This window comes from Oncorhynchus gorbuscha, unplaced genomic scaffold, assembly GCF_021184085.1.
Source record: "Oncorhynchus gorbuscha isolate QuinsamMale2020 ecotype Even-year unplaced genomic scaffold, OgorEven_v1.0 Un_scaffold_333, whole genome shotgun sequence".
NCBI lineage: Eukaryota > Metazoa > Chordata > Actinopteri > Salmoniformes > Salmonidae > Oncorhynchus > Oncorhynchus gorbuscha.
Genome location: NW_025745189.1, coordinates 999,693 through 1,023,320, shown reverse-complemented (window position 1 = coordinate 1,023,320; position 23,628 = coordinate 999,693). Strand labels below are relative to the sequence as shown.

The 23,628-nt window shown below is 46.1% G+C and overlaps 1 protein-coding gene across 1 annotated transcript in view; it reads right to left on the bottom strand.

The window, feature by feature from the left end:
• adamtsl5 (ADAMTS like 5) overlaps positions 1–23,628 on the bottom strand; it is a 75,187-nt gene that overhangs the window by 42,351 nt on the left and 9,208 nt on the right. Inside the window, exon 2 of the mRNA XM_046333042.1 lies at positions 3,307–3,382. Coding sequence (XP_046188998.1) covers positions 3,307–3,382 — 76 coding nt within the window. The remainder of the gene's footprint in view (positions 1–3,306; positions 3,383–23,628) is intronic.

Genomic DNA, 23,628 nt, shown 5'->3' with positions numbered 1-23,628 from the left:
CCTAATTAACACGTATATAGTGTATACTAGTAATGGCTCATCCTATATAACTACTGCTATACACACACCTTTCTATTCCCATACTGTCCATATTGTCTACACACATCATTCACATCTACAGGGGCTTCAGAAAGTATTCATACCCCTTGATTTTTACACTTTCTTGTGTTAAAAAGTGGGATTAAATGTATTTAGTAATCCTTTTTTTCTTAAATGATCTAAACAAAATAATCTATCATCTTGATTTCCTGTTGTGTTTTTAATTTGTTATATCTTGTTTATTATTTGTGTACTTGTTTGACATGATACTGCATTGTTAGGAGCTAGTAAGCATTTCGCTGCAACCTCTATAAAATATGCAACCAATACACTTTGATTTGAGACTTTGGTCTCTACCGTGGGTGAGCCGGGTTCAGATCCCGCCCATGACATGATTTCATCTTAGTTGACTTGCCTACTTTAGTCGGACAAACACCTGTAAAGTGCTCCATTTGATCACTCCCCTTTTCACTATAACCCAGTCAGAGGAATGACATGGATGATTGGCTGAGGGTTAACGGACATGGCTGGGCAATGGTTGACTGTCTCAGCCACCGGAGGGTTTTTGTGAGTGAGTGAGTGAGTGAGTGAGTGAGTGAGTGAGTGAGTGAGTGAGAGAGAAAGTCCAGGACCAACAGATGGTGTTAACAAGGCTGTAAATTCAACTTCAAGTTCAGTTTTGCTGCCACATTTTAAACCGGTCTGTCTGTGTGTCAATGTTCTGAGGGAAACTGAGAGTTCTGAGGGAAACTAGAGCATCAGCCACATTTTAAACCGGTCTGTCTGTGTGTCAATGTTCTGAGGGAAACTAGAGAGGAAGGCATCAGCCACATTTTAAACCGGTCTGTCTGTGTGTCAATGTTCTGAGGGAAACTAGAGAGGAAGGCATTTTAAACCGGTCTGTCTGTGTGTCAATGTTCTGAGGAAACTAGAGAGGAAGGCATCAGCCACATTTTAAACCGGTCTGTCTGTGTGTCAATGTTCTGAGGGAAACTAGAGAGGAAGGCATCAGCCACATTTTAAACCGTCTGTCTGTGTCAATATTCTGAGGAAAACTAGAGAGGAAGGCATCAGCCACATTTTAAACCGGTCTGTCTGTGTGTCAATGTTCTGAGGAAAACTAGAGAGGAAGGCATCAGCCACATTTTAAACCGGTCTGTCTGTGTGTCAATGTTCTGAGGGAAACTAGAGAGGAAGGCATCAGCCACATTTTAAACCGGTCTGTCTGTGTGTCAATGTTCTGAGGGAAACTAGAGAGGAAGGCATCAGCCACATTTTAAACCGGTCTGTCTGTCTGTGTCAATGTTCTGAGGGAAACTAGAGAGGAAGGCATCAGCCACATTTTAAACCGGTCTGTCTGTGTGTCAATGTTCTGAGGGAAACTAGAGAGGAAGGCATCAGCCACATTTTAAACCGGTCTGTCTGTGTGTCAATGTTCTGAGGGAAACTAGAGAGGAAGGCATCAGCCACATTTTAAACTGGTCTGTCTGTGTGTCAATGTTCTGAGGGAAACTAGAGGAAGGCATTTGGCTTTGACGTCTCTGACAGGGGGACAGAATGGAAGGACTGGATGGAATTCCATGTTAATAAAAACACAGCTTTGTTTAAGGGGGTTTGGGTGGGGGGTGGACAGAGGACTATTTGGGATGTCAGGAGGAGGTGTGTGTGGGGGAGTGTGAGGGGTGTGTGTACGTGTGTCAGGAAAGCCTCCTTACCCTCAGGCTCTCCCTGACAACCAGACAAACAGTGATGAAAGATGGCCGCTCCGCTTGAAGGAGAAGCAAGGGGCAACGCAGCAATTAGAGAGTGCCCAGATGGGAGAGAGATGGAGGGCAACTACCAGCCCTATAGGAACATGCCGCCATCCCCGCCTCCATTAGCAGGCTAAACGCTACACAAACATTCCAATCAGCTCCTTTCTTCCAGAACCTCAGAACCTCAATCTCCGTGCTAGCTGGACCCCTCATCACATCTGATACTAGTTGGAGCACTTTGATTTCTATATTATCTAAATGACCTGGATTTTCCTCAGGGAAACACTGGAGAACAGGGATTTGTGTCCCAAATGGCACCCTATTCCTTATATAGGCCACTACTTTTGACCAGGGCCCATAGGGTTAGGGATAATAGTGCACTATATAGGGAATAGGGTGCCATTTGGTACACAAACTTTCTTTGCACAGATTAGAGCATCAGACTAATCAGGCCCTGTTCTCAGACCTGTTTCTGCTGTCTTGCCAACTCCTATGGTCATTGTCAAGCCAATAGGAGTTGGCAAGAATGCACAAACAGATCTGGGAGCAGGCTACTGAATGAGGTCTGTGAGTTTATAAAGCGTCCAGCCAGGATGGGTTCAATTCCATTTCACGTCAGCCATTTCAGGGGAATGATTGGAAATGTCCCATTAATGTAGCATTGTTTCATGAGTTGACTCAAAACCGTGGGCATCCAGTCAGTAGGTGTTGAGGTGAATCCAAACATTCTTGTCTGAGGTTTCCAAAAGCTTTCCTAGCGAAAGTGTTAATTTTCATTATTTAGTAGTGTTATCTTGACAACATGAAATCACACGCTCGCAGAACAGTTAAGTGCTTAATTTGACTAATTCTGTTCGTTCACACATATACTGTATAATTGTTACTCTCTTGCGGCTGTGCAGCAGCGCTGTGGAGAGAAATAAGAAACGTCTTTAGCGACGTGAAACCCAGCCCTCAGCAGGCGCTGTGGACATGTGCAATTTCCACCTGAGGACATGCCCAAATCTAACAGCCTGTAGCTCAGGTACAGAACCAAGGATATGCATATTCTTGGTACCATTTGAAAGAAAACACCCTGAAGTTTGTGTACATGTGAATTGAATATAGGAGAATATAACACAATAGATCTGGTTTAGATAAAACAATGAAGAAAACCATACGTTTTATATTTTTATTTTTGTATCACCATCGTTAAAAGGATCAAGATATAACAAACATTCAGATATGATGATGGGGACAATTTCAGTGAAACATATGAGGGCAACAGTACTTGTCAAAGTTTCATTTATGACATTTATCATGAAGTCACCCAGGTGTCCCACACAAGTAGCCCAAATGTACCCAAGTGGACAAATTGGTGAAGGTATTCATTTTGAAACAAATAACTATATACAAAATGGTATTCTAACACCCCCCCCCCAAAGAATTTAGAAAAAAAAGAAAATATTTTAAAAATATTTTTTTATATTGATTAATGAGGTGTGCTGGAGAAGGGAGTGAAGAACTAACTTACGCTGGGCTGGGAGGACAGGTAGACGGCAGAGACCAGCAGGCAGATGAAGGTCAAAGCCTGGCAGAAAGACAACCTCCTGGAGACAGAGACAATAAACAACCTCCGTCAGTTACACACCCAGCTTTTCCCCATACCAATCACACGCTCACATCGATAAACACCCTCGATTAAATCAGAGAGAGAGAGAAATGAGAGGGGACAGCGAGAGAGAGGGAGGTGAGAGAGAGGGAAAGCGAAAGACAAAGAGAGAGAGTGGGGAGGAGGAAGAGAGAGAAGAGACTTTTGATGGTCTTTATTGACAAATTCTCACTTACAGAAGTTGTAAAAAACAGAGACATCCTCACAGTAGTTAAACACACAGAGAGAGACAAAGACACACACAGAAAGAGACATCCTCACTGAGTTCAAGACAGAGACACGGAGAGAAAGGCAGAGATACAGAGACAGAAGGACAAAGAAATCAGGTAAATTATTAAATTCAAGCTATATGTTGTAATATCTAAGAAAGATTCCTGATGTTGTGCATATGTGAATGGCACCAGCCCAAGTGCACCCTTGGAGATGTAGAGTGGTATATTTGTAGTGGAGATATCCATCTTGTGGGCAGACATGACAGGCCAGATGGAAATAGCAAGCAAAAGAGCGAGAGCGAGAGAGAGCGAGAGAGAGCGAGAGAGAGCGAGAGAGAGCGAGACCCATCGGGAGACAATGAGAGACCCATCGAGAGAGAGAGAGACAGTCAGACGGCTGAGACCAGCAGGCAGATGAAGGTCAGAGTCTGTGGCGGCCTAAATGCCAGAATCGAACAAGAACCTGGCACCCTCAGCACACAGCATATTCCCCTATGACAACATAACCAATAAAAACTGGTCACAACTCCTGCAGATCTGTCACACGCTGGGACTCCTATGGTTGTTACACCTACAGCTCATCTCTTGGCAGTAGTACTGTAGACTACTTTATCACTGACCTCAACCCAGAGTCTCTCAGAGCGTTCATCCCTTTGACACCCCTATCAGATAATAGCAAATGAACAGAGCAATACTCAATCATGAGGCATCAAAGCCAAAGGAACTCAGTAATATTAAGAAATGCTATAGATGGAAGGAATGTAGTGTGGGCACCTACCAAAAAACAATTAGGCAACAACAAATTCAATACCTTCTAGGCAACTTCCTGGACAAAACGTTCCACTGTTATAGTAAATGTGTAAATTTGTCAGTAGAAAATGTTAACAGTATATTTGACCTCTCAGCTTCCCTATCTAATAAAAAAAAAATCAAAACAGAAAACTGAAGAAAATGAACAACAATGACAAATGGTTTGATGAAGAATGTAAAAACCTAAGAAAGAAATTGAGAAATCTGTCCAACCAAAAACAGAGACCCAGAAAACCTGAGTCTACGCCTTCAGTATGGTGAATCACTAAAACAATACAGAATTACACTATGGAAAAAGAAAGAGCAGCAGGTCAGAAATCAGCTCAATGTAATTGAAGAATCCATAGACTAACCACTTCTGTGAAAATGAGAAAACAACACAAATAATTATCTATCCAAATGGAGATGTTTGGGTAAACCACTTCTCCATTCCTTTTGGCTCTATAACAAAGAGCAAAAACATATACATGATCAAATAGAAATCATAGAATTAACTATTAAAGACTACCAGAACCCACTGGATTCTCCAATTCCCTTGAATGAGCTACAGGACAAAATAAAAACCCTCCAACCCAAAAAGGCATGTAGTGTTGATGGTATCCTCGATGAAATGATCAAATATACAGACAACAAATTTCAATTGGTTATACTTAAATTGTTAACATCATCCTTAGCTCTGGAATCTTCCCCAATATTCAGAACCAAGGACTGATAACCCCAATCCACAAAAGTGGAGACAAATTTGACCCCAATAACTTACGTGGGACATGCGTCAACAGCAACCTTGGGAAAAGCCTCTGCATTATCATTAACAGCAGACTCATACATTTCCTCAGTGAAAACAATGTACTGTACAAATTGGCTTTTTACCAAATTAACAAATGACAGACCACGTATTCACGCTGCACATCCTAATGGACAAACCAAAACAAAGGCAAAGTCTCATGCTTTGTTGATTTCAAAAAAAGATCAACCCAATTTGGCATGAAGGTCTGCTTTACAAATTGATGGAGGCACATGGTGATTGGGAAGAAAACATACAACATTATAAAATCCATGTACAGAAACAACAAGTGCGCGGTTAAAATAGGCAAAAAACACACATCTTCCCACAGGGCCGTGGGGCGAGACAGGGATGCAGCTCAAGCCCCACCCTCTTCAACATTTTTATCAATGAATTGGCGAGTGCAGTAGAATAAAAGTCTGCAGTACCCTGCCTCACCCTACTAGTCAAATGTCTGTTTGCTGATGATCTGGTGCTTCTGTCACCAGCCAAGAGCCTGCAGCAGCACCTAGATCTTATGCACATATTCTGACAGACCAGGGCCCTGACAGTAAATCTCTAAGACCAAAATAATGGTGTTCCAAAAAATGTAAAGTCGCCAGGACCACAAATACAAATTCCATCTAGACACCGTTGCCCTAGAGCACACAAACTATACATACCTTGGCCTAAACATCAGCACCACAGGTAACTTTCACAAAGCTCTGAACAATCTGAGAGACATGGCAAGAAGGGCATTCTATTCCATCAAAAGGAGCATAAAATTTGACATACCAATTAGGATCTGGCAAAAAAATACTTAAAATATCAGTTATAGAGCCCATTACCCTTTATGGTTGTGAGGTCTAGGGTCCGCTCACCAACCAATAATTCACAAAATGGGACACACACTAAATTGAGACAACGTAAAACTTAAAACATCAAATAATTAATGCAGAGCAGAATTAGGCCGATACCCGCTAATTATAAAAATCCAGAAAAGAGCCATTAAATTCTACAACCACCTAAAAGGAAGCGATTCCCAAACCTTCCATAACAAAGCCATCACCTACAGAGAGATGACCAATTCAGGCCTCGCTTAACACAGGGGCCCCGGCTCTAGGGGTCACTGATAACAACAAACAAGCTTCCATGCCACTGGGGTCCCTGGGGGCAGGGCAGGAGCCAAAGTCAAGAACGCACCCACACAACCACCCTCCATCATCATTAACTCTCTCTCCCACAGCAGCACCAGGGTTCAGCACCAGGGTTCAGCCACCTCCCACCATCATCATTAACTCTTTCTCCCACAGCACCACCAGGGTTCAGCCATCTCCCACCATCATCATTAACTCTTTCTCCCACAGCACCACCAGGGTTCAGCCACCTCCCACCACCATCACCATCATCATCATCATTAACTCTTTCTCCCACAGCACCACCAGGGTTCAGCCACCTCCCACCATCATCATTAACTCTCTCCCACAGCAGCACCAGGGTTCAGCACCAGGGTTCAGCCACCTCCCACCATCATCATTAACTCTTTCTCCCACAGCACCACCAGGGTTCAGCCACCTCCCACCATCATTAACCCTCTCTCCCACAGCACCACCAGCATCATTAACTCCTCTCCCACAGCACCACCAGGGTCCAGCCACCTCCCACCATCATCATAACTCTCTCTCCCACAGCACCACCAGGGTCCAGCCACCTCCCACCATCATCATTAACTCTCTCTCCCACAGCACCACCAGGGTTCAGCCACCTCCCACCATCATTAACTCTCTCTCCCACAGCACCACCAGGGTTCAGCCACCTCCCACCATCATTAACTCTCTCTCCCACAGCACCACCAGGGTTCAGCCACCTCCCACCATCATCATCATTAACTCTCTCTCCCACAGCACCACCAGGGTTCAGCCACCTCCCACCATCATCATCATTAACTCTCTCTCCCACAGCACCACCAGGGTCCAGCCACCTCCCACCATCATCATCATCATCATTAACTCTCCCACAGCACCACCAGGGTCCAGCCACCTCTCACCATCATTAACTCCCTCTCCCACAGCACCACCAGGGTTCAGCCACCTCCCACCATCATTAACTCTTTCTCCCACAGCACCACCAGGGTTCAGCCACCTCCCACCATCATCATCATTAACTCTCTCTCCCACAGCACCACCAGGGTTCAGCCACCTCCCACCATCATCATCATCATTAACTCTCTCTCCCACAGCACCACCAGGGTCCAGCCACCTCCCACCACCATCATTAACTCTCTCTCCCACAGCACCACCAGTGTTCAGCCACCTCCACCATCATTAACTCTCTCTCCCACAGCACCACCAGGGTTCAGCCACCTCCCCACCATCATCATTAACTCTCTCTCCCACAGCACCACCAGGGTCCAGCCACCTCCCACCATCATCATTAACTCTCTCTCTCCCACAGCACCACCAGTGTTCAGCCACCTCCCACCATCATCATTAACTCTCTCTCCCACAGCACCACCAGGGTTCAGCCACCTCCCACCATCATCATTAACTCTCTCCCACAGCAGCACCAGGGTTCACCATCATTAACTCCCTCTCCCACAGCACCACCAGGGTTCAGCCACCTCCCACCATCATCATTAACTCTTTCTCCCACAGCACCACCAGGGTTCAGCCACCTCCACCATCATCATCATCATTAACTCTCTCTCCCACAGCACCACCAGGGTTCAGCCACCTCCCACCATCATCATCATTAACTCTCTCTCCCACAGCACCACCAGGGTCCAGCCACCTCCCACCATCATCATTAACTCTCTCTCCCACAGCACCACCAGGGTCCAGCCACCTCTCACCATCATTAACTCCCTCTCCCACAGCACCACCAGGGTTCAGCCACCTCCCACCATCATTAACTCTCTCTCCCACAGCACCACCAGGGTTCAGCCACCTCCACCATCATCATCATCATTAACTCTCTCTCCCACAGCACCACCAGGGTCCAGCCACCTCTCACCATCATTAACTCCCTCTCCCACAGCACCACCAGGGTTCAGCCACCTCCCACCATCATTAACCCTCTCTCCCACAGCACCACCAGGGTCCAACCACCTCTCACCATCATTAACTCCCTCTCCCACAGCACCACCAGGGTTCAGCCACCTCCCACCATCATTAACTCTTTCTCCCACAGCACCACCAGGGTTCAGCCACCTCCCACCATCATCATCATCATTAACTCTCTCTCCCACAGCACCACCAGGGTTCAGCCACCTCCCACCATCATCATCATCATTAACTCTCTCTCCCACAGCACCACCAGGGTCCAGCCACCTCCCACCATCATCATCAACATTAACTCTCTCTCCCACAGCACCACCAGGGTTCAGCCACCTCCCACCATCATCATTAACTCTCTCTCCCACAGCACCACCAGGGTTCAGCCACCTCCCACCATCATCATCATTAACTCTCTCTCCCACAGCACCACCAGGGTCCAGCCACCTCCCACCATCATCATTAACTCACTCTCTCCCACAGCACCACCAGTGTTCAGCCACCTCCCACCATCATCATTAACTCATTAACTCTCTCCCACAGCACCACCAGGGTTCAGCCACCATCCCACCATCATCATCATCATAACTCTCTCTCCCCACAGCACCACCAGGGTTCAGCCACCTCCCACCATCATCATCATCATTAACTCTCTCTCCCACAGCACCACCAGTGTTCAGCCACCTCCCACCATCATCATTAACTCTCTCCCACAGCACCACCAGGGTTCAGCCACCTCCCACCATCATTAACTCCCTCTCCCACAGCACCACCAGGGTTCAGCCACCTCCCACCATCATCATTAACTCTCTCTCCCACAGCACCACCAGGGTTCAGCCACCTCCCACCATCATCATCATTAACTCTCTCCCACAGCACCACCAGGGTCCAGCCACCTCCCACCATCATTAACTCCCTCTCCCATTAGCCACTCTCATTAACTCCCTCCCACAGCACCACCAGGGTTCAGCCACCTCCCACCATCATCATAACCCTCTCTCCCACAGCACCACCAGGGTCAGCCACCTCCCACCATCATTAACTCTCTCTCCCACAGCACCACCAGGGTTCAGCCACCTCCCACCATCATCAACTCTCTCTCCCACAGCACCACCAGGGTTCAGCCACCTCCCACCATCATCATCATCATTAACTCTCTCTCCCACAGCACCACCAGGGTCCAGCCACCTCCCACCATCATCATTAACTCTCTCTCCCACAGCACCACCAGGGTTCAGCCACCTCCCACCATCATCATCATTAACTCTCTCCCACAGCACCACCAGGGTCCAGCCACCTCCCACCATCATCATTAACTCCCTCTCCCACAGCACCACCAGGGTCCAGCCACCTCACCACCATCATCCCTCTCCCACAGCACCACCAGGGTCATCATTAACTCTCTCTCCCACAGCACCACCAGGGTTCAGCCACCTCCCACCATCATCATCATTAACTCTCTCTCCCACAGCACCACCAGGGTCCAGCCACCTCTCACCATCATCATCATTAGCTCTCTCTCCCACAGCACCACCAGGGTCCAGCCACCTCCCACCATCATCATCATTAGCTCTTCTCCCACAGCACCACCAGGGTTCAGCCACCTCACACCATCATCATCATTAACTCTTTCTCCCACAGCACCACCAGGGTTCAGCCACCTCCCATGTAACACACAACTATTCTCAAATGTAAGAACTGAGTGTATTTGTACGTGTGTGTACCCATGCGGATGTGTAGTGGATATGTTTTCCCAATGCCCTAGAAACGCTAATTCAGTCAAAATAAACAACGTGTGTGTGTGTGCCAGCTACCTACCTTATTTAACCTTAGAATTATACATGTAGGTCAATTAAGAACAAATTCGTATTTACAATGAATACGTGTCTGCAGTGGCACAGATGGAATCAGTACAGGGCCTTAGGTTCCATAGCCTTTTTTATATACTATTCAGCCTATTACAGCTTATTAAACACATGATACTGCTGATAAAGGACCTTGTCTGTCAAAACGTTCCTCCTATAATCAATAGAATGGAGCCAAACATATTGTAAACATGTGTTTGGTACCCCTCTATTCCTGCCATTACAATGAGCCCATCCTCCTAAAGCTCCTCCCACCAGCCTCCTCTGCTGTACAGTTCCCATCGTTCTTTAGTCCTGTTAATTTATTTGAATGACTGCCGTGCTCCATCTGGATGTGTGGAGATACACATTGAAAAGAGTGTATGACTGTTAGCACAACTGTATGTCTTGAGCAGCCACTGCCAGCCAGTCTACACCCTGTCTGTCCTTATTAACCCGTCTGCATTCACCTCAAAGCTCCGACGATAACCCAAGACCACACACACACACTTAATTTGAGTCGTTACACCCACATGCACACTGGTCATGCGCACACAAACAAGCACATACACAGGATATCTGTACTTCATCCTCTCCCTGGCTGACACACAGTCACTCTGACTCATCAAAGGCTTTAGTGTGTTTTCTCAGAAATGCCTCCTCAGAAATGGTTGGAAACCCCCCCCTATAAAGGCTTCCTGGTACTGATTTGTTTAGTGCTAACTAACTACTGTTAGTCCATCTGTAAGGAGAGTTGCACAAGTCAAGTGGGTCTGATTTGTCATTTGAGAAACAGCACATGAGTACGTCCCTTCCTACATATGGCTCTGGTAAGAAATGGTGCACTATGGGCCCAATAAATAGAATAGGGTTCCATTTGAGGCGACACTCATACCATTTGTCCAAGTCTCAGTATTAGAGACCACTAGGGTACGTTAATGTTAGATCTCGAGCACCAAAACAAGCTCATCCAGGCCCACCCACTCAGATTGAGCAAAAAATGAATATTTGTATTTATTAATCAAATTTAAAAAATGATGCCCTTTAATTTCCAGTGTTCCAAACAGGACATTATTTGTCTTTTTATCTAAACATGCAAACACCATCAGATAGAATTGACAGCAAGCAGTTAGTTTTTTCCTGGGTCTCCCTTCAGTGTATTTGGTTCTTCCCATGTAATGATATGTCATTTAGCAGACACTTATCAAAAGCAACTAAAAGTAGTGCATTGCTACATTTTGTATAGGTAGAAAGAACACAGCGGGAATCAAACCCACAATCCTGGCATAGCAAGTGCCATGCTCTACCAACTGAGCCACACACACATCCCTTTCCCTTTACGCGTTCTGTTTATTCTCCCCGTCTTCTCCCGCTCCCTCTTTCTTATCTGTAACAAGTTTGTAAACACACATCTAGGCCAAAAGCTCTGTTTGGCAGAGTTCCAGGTCAGTAGTCGCCCTGTCCAATTAAACGATACACATCTCCCTCACATTCCACTGAGCAGCCCTTCTACTAGGGAAGTCTGGGGGAATCTGGCAATGGGCTGGAGCTAAGGAAGCCTGGGAAATCTGGCACTGGGCTAAAGCTAGGGAAGTCTGGGGAATCTGGGAAAGCTGGCACTGGGCGGGAGCTAGGGTAGTCTGGGGAAAGCTGGCGCTGGGTTGGAGCTAGGGAATTCTGGGGAATCTGGGAAAGCTGGCACTGGGCGGGAGCTAGGGTAGTCTGGGGAAAGCTGGTGCTGGGCTGGAGCTAGGGACGTCTGGGGGAAGCTGGCACTTGGCTGGAACTAGAGAAGTCTGGGGGAATCTGTCGCTGGGCTGGAGCTAAGAAAGTCTGGGGGAATCTGGCACTGGGCTGGAGCTAGGGAAGCCTGGGGAAGTCTGGGTTTGCTGGTGCTGGCCTGGAGCTAAGGAAGGCTGAGGGAACATGGGATGGAGTTGGGGGAATCTGGGCTTGGGGACACAGAGTTGGTACAATGCTGGGAAAGGCTGGGAAATGTGGCGGAATCTGGGTTGAAGACTTAGGGAGGTTGCAGGTCTGGGCTGGGGATAGGATAGACCGGGGGAAGACTTGTGGAGTTAGGGCTGAGGGAGGTTGCAGGTCTGGGCTGGGGATAGGATAGACCGGGGGAAGACTTGTGGAGTTAGGGCTGAGGGAGGTTGCAGGTCTGGGCTGGGGATAGGATAGACCGGGGGAAGACTTGTGGAGTTAGGGCTGGTGAAGGTTGGGGGGAAAACTGGACTAGGGCTAAGGAAAAACTCGGCTAGGGCTAGGCGAGGCTGGAGGCTGAGACTGGGGGTAACTGGACTGGAGCTGGGAGAGACTGGGGGTAACTGGACTGGAGCTGGGAGAGACTGGGGGTAACTGGACTGGAGCTGGGAGAGACTGGGGGTAACTGGACTGGAGCTGGGAGAGACTGGGGGTAACTGGACTGGAGCTAGGAGAGACTGGGGGTAACTGGACTGGAGCTAGGAGAGACTGGGGGTAACTGGACTGGAGCTGGGAGAGACTGGGGGTAACTGGACTGGAGCTAGAGAGACTGGGGGTAACTGGACTGGAGCTGGGAGAGAGACTGGACTGGAGCTAACTGGGGGTAACTGGACTGGAGCTAAGAGAGACTGGGGGTAACTGGACTGGAGCTAGGAGAGACTGGGGGTAACTGGACTGGAGCTAGGAGAGACTGGGGGTAACTGGACTGGAGCTAGGAGAGACTGGGGGTAACTGGACTGGAGCTAGGAGAGACTGGGGGTAACTGGACTGGAGCTAGGAGAGACTGGGGGTAACTGGACTGGAGCTAGGAGAGACTGGGGGTAACTGGACTGGAGCTAGGAGAGACTGGGGGTAACTGGACTGGGCTAGGAGAGACTGGGGGTAACTGGACTGGAGCTAGGAGAGACTGGGGGTAACTGGACTGGAGCTAGGAGAGACTGGGGGTAACTGGACTGGAGCTAAGAGAGACTGGGGGTAACTGGACTGGAGCTAAGAGAGACTGGGGGTAACTGGACTGGAGCTAAGAGAGACTGGGGGTAACTGGACTGGAGCTAGGAGAGACTGGGGTAACTGGACTGGAGCTAGGAGAGACTGGGGGTAACTGGACTGGAGCTAGGAGAGACTGGGGGTAACTGGACTGGAGCTAGGAGAGACTGGGGGTAACTGGACTGGAGCTAGGAGAGACTGGGGGTAACTGGACTGGAGCTAGGAGAGACTGGGGGTAACTGGACTGGAGCTAGGAGAGACTGGAGGTAACTGGACTGGAGCTAGGAGAGACTGGGGGTAACTGGACTGGAGCTAGGAGAGACTGGGTCTAGGAGAGACTAGGGGTAACTGGACTGGAGCTAGGAGAGACTGGGTCTAGGAGAGACTAGGGGTAACTGGACTGGAGCTAGGAGAGACTGGGGGTAACTGGACTGGAGCTAGGAGAGACTGGGGGTAACTGGGCTGGAGCTAGGAGAGACTGGGGGTAACTGGGCTGGAGCTAGGAGAGACTGGGGGTAACTGGGCTGGAGCTAGGAGAGACTGGGGGTAACTGGGCTGGAGCTAGGAGAGACTGGGGGTAACTGGGCTGGAGCTAGGAGAGACTGGGGGTAACTGGGCTGGAGCTAGGAGAGACTGGGGGTAACTGGGCTGGAGCTAGGAGAGACTGGGTCTAGGAGAGACTAGGGGTAACTGGACTGGAGCTAGGAGAGACTGGGGGTAACTAGACTGGAGCTAGGAGAGACTGGGTCTAGGAGAGACTGGGTCTAGGAGAGACTAGGGGTAACTGGACTGGAGCTAGGAGAGACTGGGGGTAACTGGGCTGGAGCTAGGAGAGACTGGGGGTAACTGGGCTGGAGCTAGGAGAGACTGGGGGTAACTGGGCTGGAGCTAGGAGAGACTGGGGGTAACTGGGCTGGAGCTAGGAGAGACTGGGGGTAACTGGGCTGGAGCTAGGAGAGACTGGGGGTAACTGGGCTGGAGCTAGGAGAGACTGGGGGTAACTGGGCTGGAGCTAGGAGAGACTGGGGGTAACTGGGCTGGAGCTAGGAGAGACTGGGGGTAACTGGGCTGGAGCTAGGAGAGACTGGGTCTAGGAGAGACTGGGGTTAGCTGGGCTGGGGATATAGGAAAAAGAAGCAAAAACCAAACTTATGGAGGGGAAGTGTAGCAGTAGGCCAGATACAAGATCGAATGTACCGCAAATCATTCAGAATATATTGAGCCGTACCCAAAACTACATGCTGGACCTTTTATGCCTCCTCCATTTTCCCCAGGTCGCAGGGAGCCTGTCTGGCCACTGTTTGCCCCCTAATCACAGAGGTCCTACTGGAGGTCAACAACAGCTCCTCCTGTGTCTCATTAAGCCAATGGTAGCACATTAGAGCAGGGCTCAGGGGAAGGCAGGGGGAAATGGCTTTAATCATTACGAGACAAGTTGTTTATTTTGACTGAATTAGCCTTTCTACGGCATTGGGAAAACATACCCATTACCCATCCCCATGGGTGTACACACACACACACACACACACACACACACACACACACACACACACACACACACACACACACACACACACACACACACACACACACACACACACACACAGTGCCAAAGACAATGTGAGAAAGCAGTTGGTGCAGCCTTCCTGGTGATGGGTATTCCACATAATATCCATTAAACCTGTGACTCATATGAAACCATGGCCAAGAATCCAACTATTCAGGCTGCATCTTCTATGTGTCTCTTTTCATGAAATAGATATTGGCATTATTCAGTTTAATACACTAAATGGCCTATAAATGTTGTTTTTCACCAAGGTTATTTATTTGCTATAGGACAGTAGTAGTTTATGATGTTAGCGACCCATGAATACTGGAGGTGATGCAGAAGTAGTGGATCACTGCGTCTGTAGTGTTAGTGTGCAGGCATTTGGGTTTATTTAAGCAGAACTTTTCACCAAGTATCTACATATAATGGATGTAACCCGTCACAACATTACCATTCTTTCTTATATATGTATTATTTTTAAAGGTATTTTTCAGATTTTACTGAAGAGAGAGAGGCAGGACGACAGTAGGTTGTATGAAAGGGCAGTAGGCCGGTATCCAACCCATCCTGACACCGTAGATCTTTGAGGCTGTGGCATTGCTACTAGTCCAGCCAGACCACCATTGCCATTATTTAAATACATTTGCTAATATCACACACAGGCTGAAACTGTTCCACCCACCTGTCTGGCACGAGTACAAGAGAGAGAAGAGAGTTCAGAACCCTCATTAAAAAAACGTCATCCCCACCCACCACCCCACATTTCTCCCCATATTTTGGTTCAGCTGTAATATGGTTGACCTCACACACCCTTGTTTTAATTCACTCCAGAAAACACAGCTCTCGCTCTCTCGTCATTTTTATGCTGTTATCTCGGAGATTACTGCCATAACTGTGCACTGATTACTAGAGTGTATTGCAGGTTAGAATGTGCCCTTTGGCCCTCTAACGCAGTGGGCACCATGTCACAGGGACAGAGATGGCATGGTTGCTAGGGGGGCCACCTCACTCTGGCTCCCAGTGGTCCCTACTTCGTGTAAGATGGATTCCCACTAATGATATTTTTATTTATTTACATAGACATGAAATTGTGAGAGACTCCAGACACCAAAGTCATAGACTGTTTTTTCTGCTACCACACGGCATGCAGTACCAGAGCGGCAAGTCTAGGACCAAAAGGCTCCTTAACAGCTTCTACCCCCAAGTCATAATATTACTGAACAATTAATCAAATGGCCACTGGACTATTTACATTGACCCCCCTATTCATTTTTACACTGCTGCTACTCGCTGTTTATTATCTATGCATAGTCACTTTACCCATACCTACATGTACACATTACCTCAACTAACCTGTACCCCTGCACACTGACTTGGTACCGGTACCCCTGTATATAGCCTCGTTATTGTCACTTTACCCATACCTACATGTACAAATGACCTCAACTAACCTGTACCCCTCCACACTGACTTGGTACCGGTACCCCTGTATATAGCCTCGTTATTGTCACTTTACCCATACCTACATGTACAAATGACCTCAACTAACCTGTACCCCTCCACACTGACTTGGTACCGGTACCCCTGTATATAGTCTCGTTATTGTCACTTTACCCATACCTACATGTACAAATGACCTCAACTAACCTGTACCCCTGCACACTGACTTGGTACCGGTACCCCTGTATATAGCCTCCACACTGACTTGGTACCGGTACCCCTGTATATAGCCTCGTTATTGTCACTTTACCCATACCTACATGTACAAATGACCTCAACTAACCTGTACACTGACTTGGTACCGGTACCCCTGTATATAGCCTCGTTATTGTCACTTTACCCATACCTACATGTACAAATGACCCCAACTAACCTGTACCCCTGCACACTGACTTGGTACCGGTACCCCTGTATATAGCCTCGTTATTGTCACTTTACCCATACCTACATGTACAAATGACCCCAACTAACCTGTACCCCTGCACACTGACTTGGTACCGGTACCCCTGTATATAGCCTCGTTATTGTCACTTTACCCATACCTACATGTACAAATGACCCCAACTAACCTGTACCCCTGCACACTGACTTGGTACCGGTACCCCTGTATATAGCCTCCACACTGACTTGGTCCCGGTACCCCTGTATATAGCCTCCACACTGACTTGGTCCCGGTACCCCTGTATATAGCCTCCACACTGACTTGGTCCCGATACCCCTGTATATAGCCTCCACACTGACTTGGTCCCGGTACCCCTGTATATAGCCTCCACACTGACTTGGTCCCGGTACCCCTGTATATAGCCTCCACACTGACTTGGTCCCGGTACCCCTGTATATAGCCTCCACACTGACTTGGTACCGGTACCCCTGTATAAAGCCTCGTTATTGTGTTACTTTGTATTATTTTTTACTTTAGTTTATTTGGTAAATATTTTCTTAACTCTTCATGAACTGCACTGTTGGTTAAGTAACCGTAAGTAAGTGACCATTTCACAGTAAGGTCCAGTAAATACCTGTTGTATTTGGCGCATGTGACAAATAAAGTTTGATTTGAAAGACTAAAAACACCAGGAAATCAACTCCAAGTGAATTTAATTGAGAAAGTCTTCCCACTCATAATATAAAGACGCGTGATCGTATACAAATGGAAGCAAGGTTTGAAATGATTATGTTTTAGTCAAATATTATATCTGTTTGGGCAAATTATTTGCAATTCCTGTATTTTCCGACCATCGGCTGAAGAAGAAACAATAGTCCGGCAGCAGAATCTATACTTAACAAAAACATAACATGCAACAATTTCAAAGATTTTACTGACTTACAGTTCATATGAGGAAATCAGTCAATTTAAATAAATTCATTGGGCCCTAATCTATGGATTTCACACAACTTGGCAGGGGATAGGCCCACCGAATGGGGAGCCAGACACAGCCAATCAAAATGAGTTTTTCTCCCTCACAAAAGATAATTATTACAGACAGAAATACTCCTCAGCACCGTGGTTACATGTGTTCTGCAGTTGTGAAGCTGGTTGGAGGTATTGCCAAATTATCTAAAAATATGTTGGAGGCAGTTTATGGTAGAGAAATTAACATTCAATTCTAGAGCAACAGCTCTGGTGGACATTCCTGCAGTCAACATGCCAATTGCACACTTCCTCAAAACTTGAGACATCTGTGGCATTGTGTTGTGAGACAGAACTGCACATTTTAAAGTGCCCCCCCCCCCCCCCCAGCACAACGTACAATGTGTAATGATCATTCTGTTCAATCAGCTAACATTTTTAGGGAAATAAGCATTTTGTGCGTATGGAACTTTTCTGGGATTTTTTATTTCAGTGCATGAAACATGGGACCAACACTTATACATGTCGCGTTTATATTTCTGTTCAGTGTAGTTGATGATCCCTGGTGTAGGCCATCGTTTCCCAACATATCTTCAGGGACCCCAAGACTGGACATTTTGGTTCCAGCCCAGAACGAACACACCCGATTCAACTAATCAAGGGCTTGGTGATTCAGTAGTTGAATCAGATGGGTTATTGCTGGTCTAGAACTAAAATGCGCAGGGCATGGGTTCCTAAACCAAAGGATTTCTGTAAAACACTGGTCAGGCCTGGTGGTTCCTAAGGCCGGGATTAAATCTGAAACCTCCCTATGACACTTGACATTTAAAGGGAATTTCCAATTGAGCTGACATCTGCTGTGTTTACCTTGAATTTAATATCCGCAACACGTTAACATTGTGCCTGTAGGCAACGTGGCAATCAGATTGAATCCTGGCCTGAACTGTTTTGTGCTATGACCCAACTATACTCTTGAATGTATGCAGCTGTGCCAGAGCTACCAAAAGGTTTCTATGGGAACGGGGTGCTTTTCTGGGTAAACATAACAATAAAACTGGGTAAAGAAAACAATAAAAATGACAGCTACACCCTATGACTGCAACAATGATATATTCAGTTAATTTTGAGTTAGCATTTACATTTTTATTGATTTCTTTTTACAAAAGAGCACCATGGAATTAACTGACTACGTCGGCGTCATCTGCAGCTTTTTTGATCGAACCAAATTAACAAAAAGACAGTGTCTCTAGCCAGTCCCCCTCCTCCTTGACCCACAGGGACTTAGCAGTGACCCATTATTTGGTGAACACTGGTTTAAAAAGAGATTCTCTGGTACTTTTTGCATAGTTTTCAGCTAGTAGTTCTGAAAGTAGCACTCACGAGCCAAAAGTGGTCCCTGAAAATTGCGTACTAAGTCACATATGTACAGATATGTGCACCACATCATTGCGCTCTCTCTTGCTTTGCTATGTGTGCATCTTGCTCACTGTCACTCAAATGGCAATGGAACTTGAATTGCTAGGAGGCTGGCCCACGTGGGGGAAAATGTAGGGTAAATAGTGCCACAGCTTTTAGTAAATAGTCGCTTTCAAACTAGGGGTTTCGCAGCTAATTGAGTTAAGACAATTCTGCATGTATGAACACATCGACACATCCAGCGCAGACCGGGAGGTTTAAAAAAATACTTACTAGTGGCCAGTGTTCCAGAGTTTGCCTTTAAGGCCTGGTGGACGCATATAGACTAGGTACTTCAGTAAATAGAGTTAAATAGATTACAAAAACATGACTTTTGAACCCTAAATCTGAACAGACTATTAATGGGCGGGAACAATGAGACGCTCACTGTCAGGCAATGATCCTGGTCAGGGATCAGCCCAATCAATGAGGCAACAATTCATCATTGCACGAGTCATGAAGCACTGAAAGGGTCGATCCATGGGTATACCTTAATACAAAATGAATGACAAAAATGAGCACCATATAATGAATTTGTTTCAGTTGAGGCAGAAAACTGGATCAACACAACTGATGGTGTGGGACAAGGCTTTTGACAAACTTTGACTTTGTGTAATGCCAACATAAGGAGTTTAAGACATTTACTTTGAAAAGCAGTGCTGAGTATTAACCAAATGCATTATGTTTAATGTGATGCTATTCTAAAGACAGAGGTTGCTGTTTAAACTAATCCCACACCTTAGTTGTGTCTTGGGGTCTCTGACCATTGCTCCTAGAACTCAAAGATACTCTTCTGTTCCTCTACTGCCTGACTGGCTGCACCATCGTTCTCCTTCTCAGGACAAACAGACGAAATCTCTTGACATTGTCATACCTCTTGGATTATAAGCTTATCTTTTCACATTTGACTGAGACAGACCGTCCGTCTGATCCAGTCTGGCTGCCCATCTACGGTCATGCTCTTCCTCAGCCAGCTCCAACATTTGACTGAGACAGACCGTCCGTCTGATCCAGTCTGGCTGGCCATCTACGGTCATGCTCTTCCTCAGCCAGCTCAAACATTTGAATCTACTGAATCATGGTGAATAACACCAGGGTCGTGTTCAGTAGGGAAAGCAACTGAACATTTTCTCAAATGTTTTGCAATGCCAAATGAAAATGTGCGTTTCTTTGTCAAGTTCAGGTAGCCCCTGCCTGTTTCGGACTGTTTTCTTCCGTTTGGTGCCTAATGAACATGACCTGATCTCCTTTTAGGTCACTGCCAAACACATTAGAACACCATTTTTCCACCAACACTTCCTCCACTGAGAATTGAAAATACACCCATTTTTATACACTTGGTTTTCACTGTGGAATTAGTCTGGTCAAATCAAATCCAATTTTATTGGTCACATGCACATGGTTAGCAGATGTTAATGCGAGTGTAGGGAAATGCTTGTGCTTCTAGTTCCAACCGTTCAGTAATATCTAACAAGTAATCTAACAATTTCACAACAACTACCTTATACACACAAGTGTAAAGGAATGAATAAGAATATGTATATATAAATATATGGATGAGTGATGGCCGTGCGGCATAAGCAAGATGAGTAGATAGTAGAGTACAGTATATACATATGAGACGAGTAATGTAGAGTATGTAAACATTATATAAAGTGGCATTGTTTAAAGTGACTATTGATACAATTATTACATCCATTTTTTTATTATTAAAGTGGCTAGAGATTTTGGAGTGTCCCAGGTCTGTTTGTGCTGTATACAGTGGGGAGAACGAGTATTTGATACACTGCCGATATTGCAGGTTTTCCTACTTACAAAGCATGTAGAGGTCTGTAATGTTTTATCATAGGTACACTTCAACTGTGAGACGGAATCGAAAACAAAAATCTAGAAAATCACATGGTATGATTTTTAAGTAATTAATTTGCATTTTAATGCATGACATAAGTATTTGATCACCTACCAACCAGTAAGAATTCCAGCTCTCACAGACCTGTTAGTTTTTCTTTGACGCCCTCCTGTTCTCCATTCATTACCTGTATTAACTGCACCGGTTTGAACTCGTTACCTGTATAAAAGACACCTGTCCACACACTCAATCAAACAGACTCCAACCTCTCCACAATGGCCAAGACCAAAGAGCTTTGTAAGGACATCAGGGATAAAATTGTAGACATGCACAAGGCTGGGATGGGCTACAGGACAATAGGCAAGCAGCTTGGTGAGAAGGCAACAACTTTTGGCACAATTATTCGAAAATGGAAGAAGTTCAAGATGACGGTCAATCACCCTCGGTCTGGGGCTCCATGCAAGATTTCACCTCGTGGGGCATCAATGATCATGAGGAAGGTGAGGGATCAGCCCAGAACTACACGGCAGGATCTGGTCAATGACCTGAAGAGAGCTGGGACCACAGTCTCAAAGAAAACCATTAGTAACACACTACGCCGTCATGGATTAAAATCCTGCAGCGCACGCAAGATCCCCCTGCTCAAGCCGGCGCATGTCCAGGCCCGTCTGAAGTTTGCCAATGACCATCTGGATGATCCAGAGGAGGAATGGGAGAAGGTCATGTGGTCTGATGAGACAAAAATAGAGCTTTTGGTCTAAACTCCACTCGCCGTGTTTGGAGGAAGAAGAAGGATGAGGACAAACCCCAAGAACACCATCCCAACCGTGAAGCATGGAGGTGGAAACATCATTCTTTGGGGATGCTTTTCTGCAAAGGGGACAGGACAACTGCACCGTATTGAGGGGAGGATTGATGGGGCCATGTATCACGAGATCTTGGCCAACAACCTCCTTCCCTCAGTAAGAGCTGGGTCTTCCAGCAAGACAACGGCCCAAAACACACAGCCAGGGCAACTAAGGAGTGGCTCCGTAAGAAGCATCTCAAGGTCCTGGAGTGGCCTAGCCAGTCTCCAGACCTGAACCCAATAGAAAATCTTTGGAGGGAGCTGAAAGTCTGTATTGCCCAGCGACAGCCCTGAAAGATCTGGAGAAGGTCTGTATGGAGGAGTGGGCCAAAATCCCTGCTGCAGTGTTTGAAAACCTGGTCAAGAACTACAGGAAACGTATGATCTCTGTAATTGCAAACAAAGGTTTATGTACCAAATATTAAGTTCTGCTTTTCTGATGTATCAAATACTTATGTCATGCAATAAAATGCAAATTAATTACTTAAAAATCATACAATGCGACTTTCTGGATTTTTGTTTTAGATTCCGTCTCTCACAGTTGAAGTGTACGTATGATAAAAATGACAGACCTCTACATGCTTTATAAGTAAGGAAAACCTGCAAAATCGGCAGTGTATCAAATACTTGTTCTCCCCACTGTAGCTAACTCCTAATGTTGTAGGATCTTAATTTTAACCAGTCTCCTACAGCAGGAAAACAATCCTGTAGCAACAGGAAATGTGAATGATAATTCATGGCCATTTTTGTAGGGGCTGATACATTTTTCGTGATGAAAAATAAAGTCTGATATTTCATAGAGGGAATTAGAAACATCTGTTGTCTATTAAGCCTCAAATACACAACAAGTTCTACATTTCCTGCATTGCAGGAATGTTCTCCTGCGACAGATTGGTAAAATTTAAGATCCTACATCTGTGTGGTCATCATTCATGCCAAATCATATAATGATAGAAGTTGAGACACAGCACAAACAGATCTGGGAGTACAATGGAACCAGCTAACGCATAAACATGTGATTGGGGGAGAAAGTGCAAGGTGACATTAATATAGACAAACAACTGAAGTATCATAGTCATAGCATTCCTGACGTGACTATTGATCTGTAAAGTCTTATATGACAGTGTACTCTGCCACACTCCACTGTCACTCAATGAGGATCCATCCACATTATTTGAATCATTAGTACAGTGCCTTGTGAAAGTATTCGGCCCCCTTGAACTTTGCGACCTTTTGCCACATTTCAGGCTTCAAACATAAAGATATAAAACTGTATTTTTTGTGAAGAATCAACAACAAGTTGGACACAATCATGAAGTGGAAAGACATTTATTGGATATTTCAAACTTTTTTAACAAATCAAAAACTTAAAAATTGGGTGTGCAAAATTATTCAGACTCCTTAAGTTAATACTTTGTAGCGCCACCTTTTGCTGCGATTACAGCTGTAAGTCGCTTGGGGTATGTCTCTATCAGTATTGCACATCGAGAGACTGAAATGTTTTCCCATTCCTCCTTGCAAAACAGCTCGAGCTCAGCGAGGTTGGATGGAGAGCATTTGTGAACAGCAGTTTTCAGTTCTTTCCACAGATTCTCGATTGGATTCAGGTCTGGACTTTGACTTGGCCATTCTAACACCCGGATATGTTTATTTTTGAACCATTCCATTGTAGATTTTGCTTTCTGTTTTGGATCACTGTCTTGTTGGAAGACAAATCTCCATCCCAGTCTAGTCTTTTGCAGACTCAATCAGGTTTTCTTCCAGAATGGTCCAGTATTTGGCTCCATCCATCTTCCCATCAATTTTAACCATCTTCCCTGTCCCTGCTGATGATGCTGCCACCACCATGTTTGACAGTGGGGATGGTGTGTTCAGGGTGATGAGCTGTGTTGCTTTTACACCAAACATAACATTTTAAAATGTGCCAAAAAGTTCAATTTTGGTTTCATCTGACCAGAGCACCTTCTTCCACATGTTT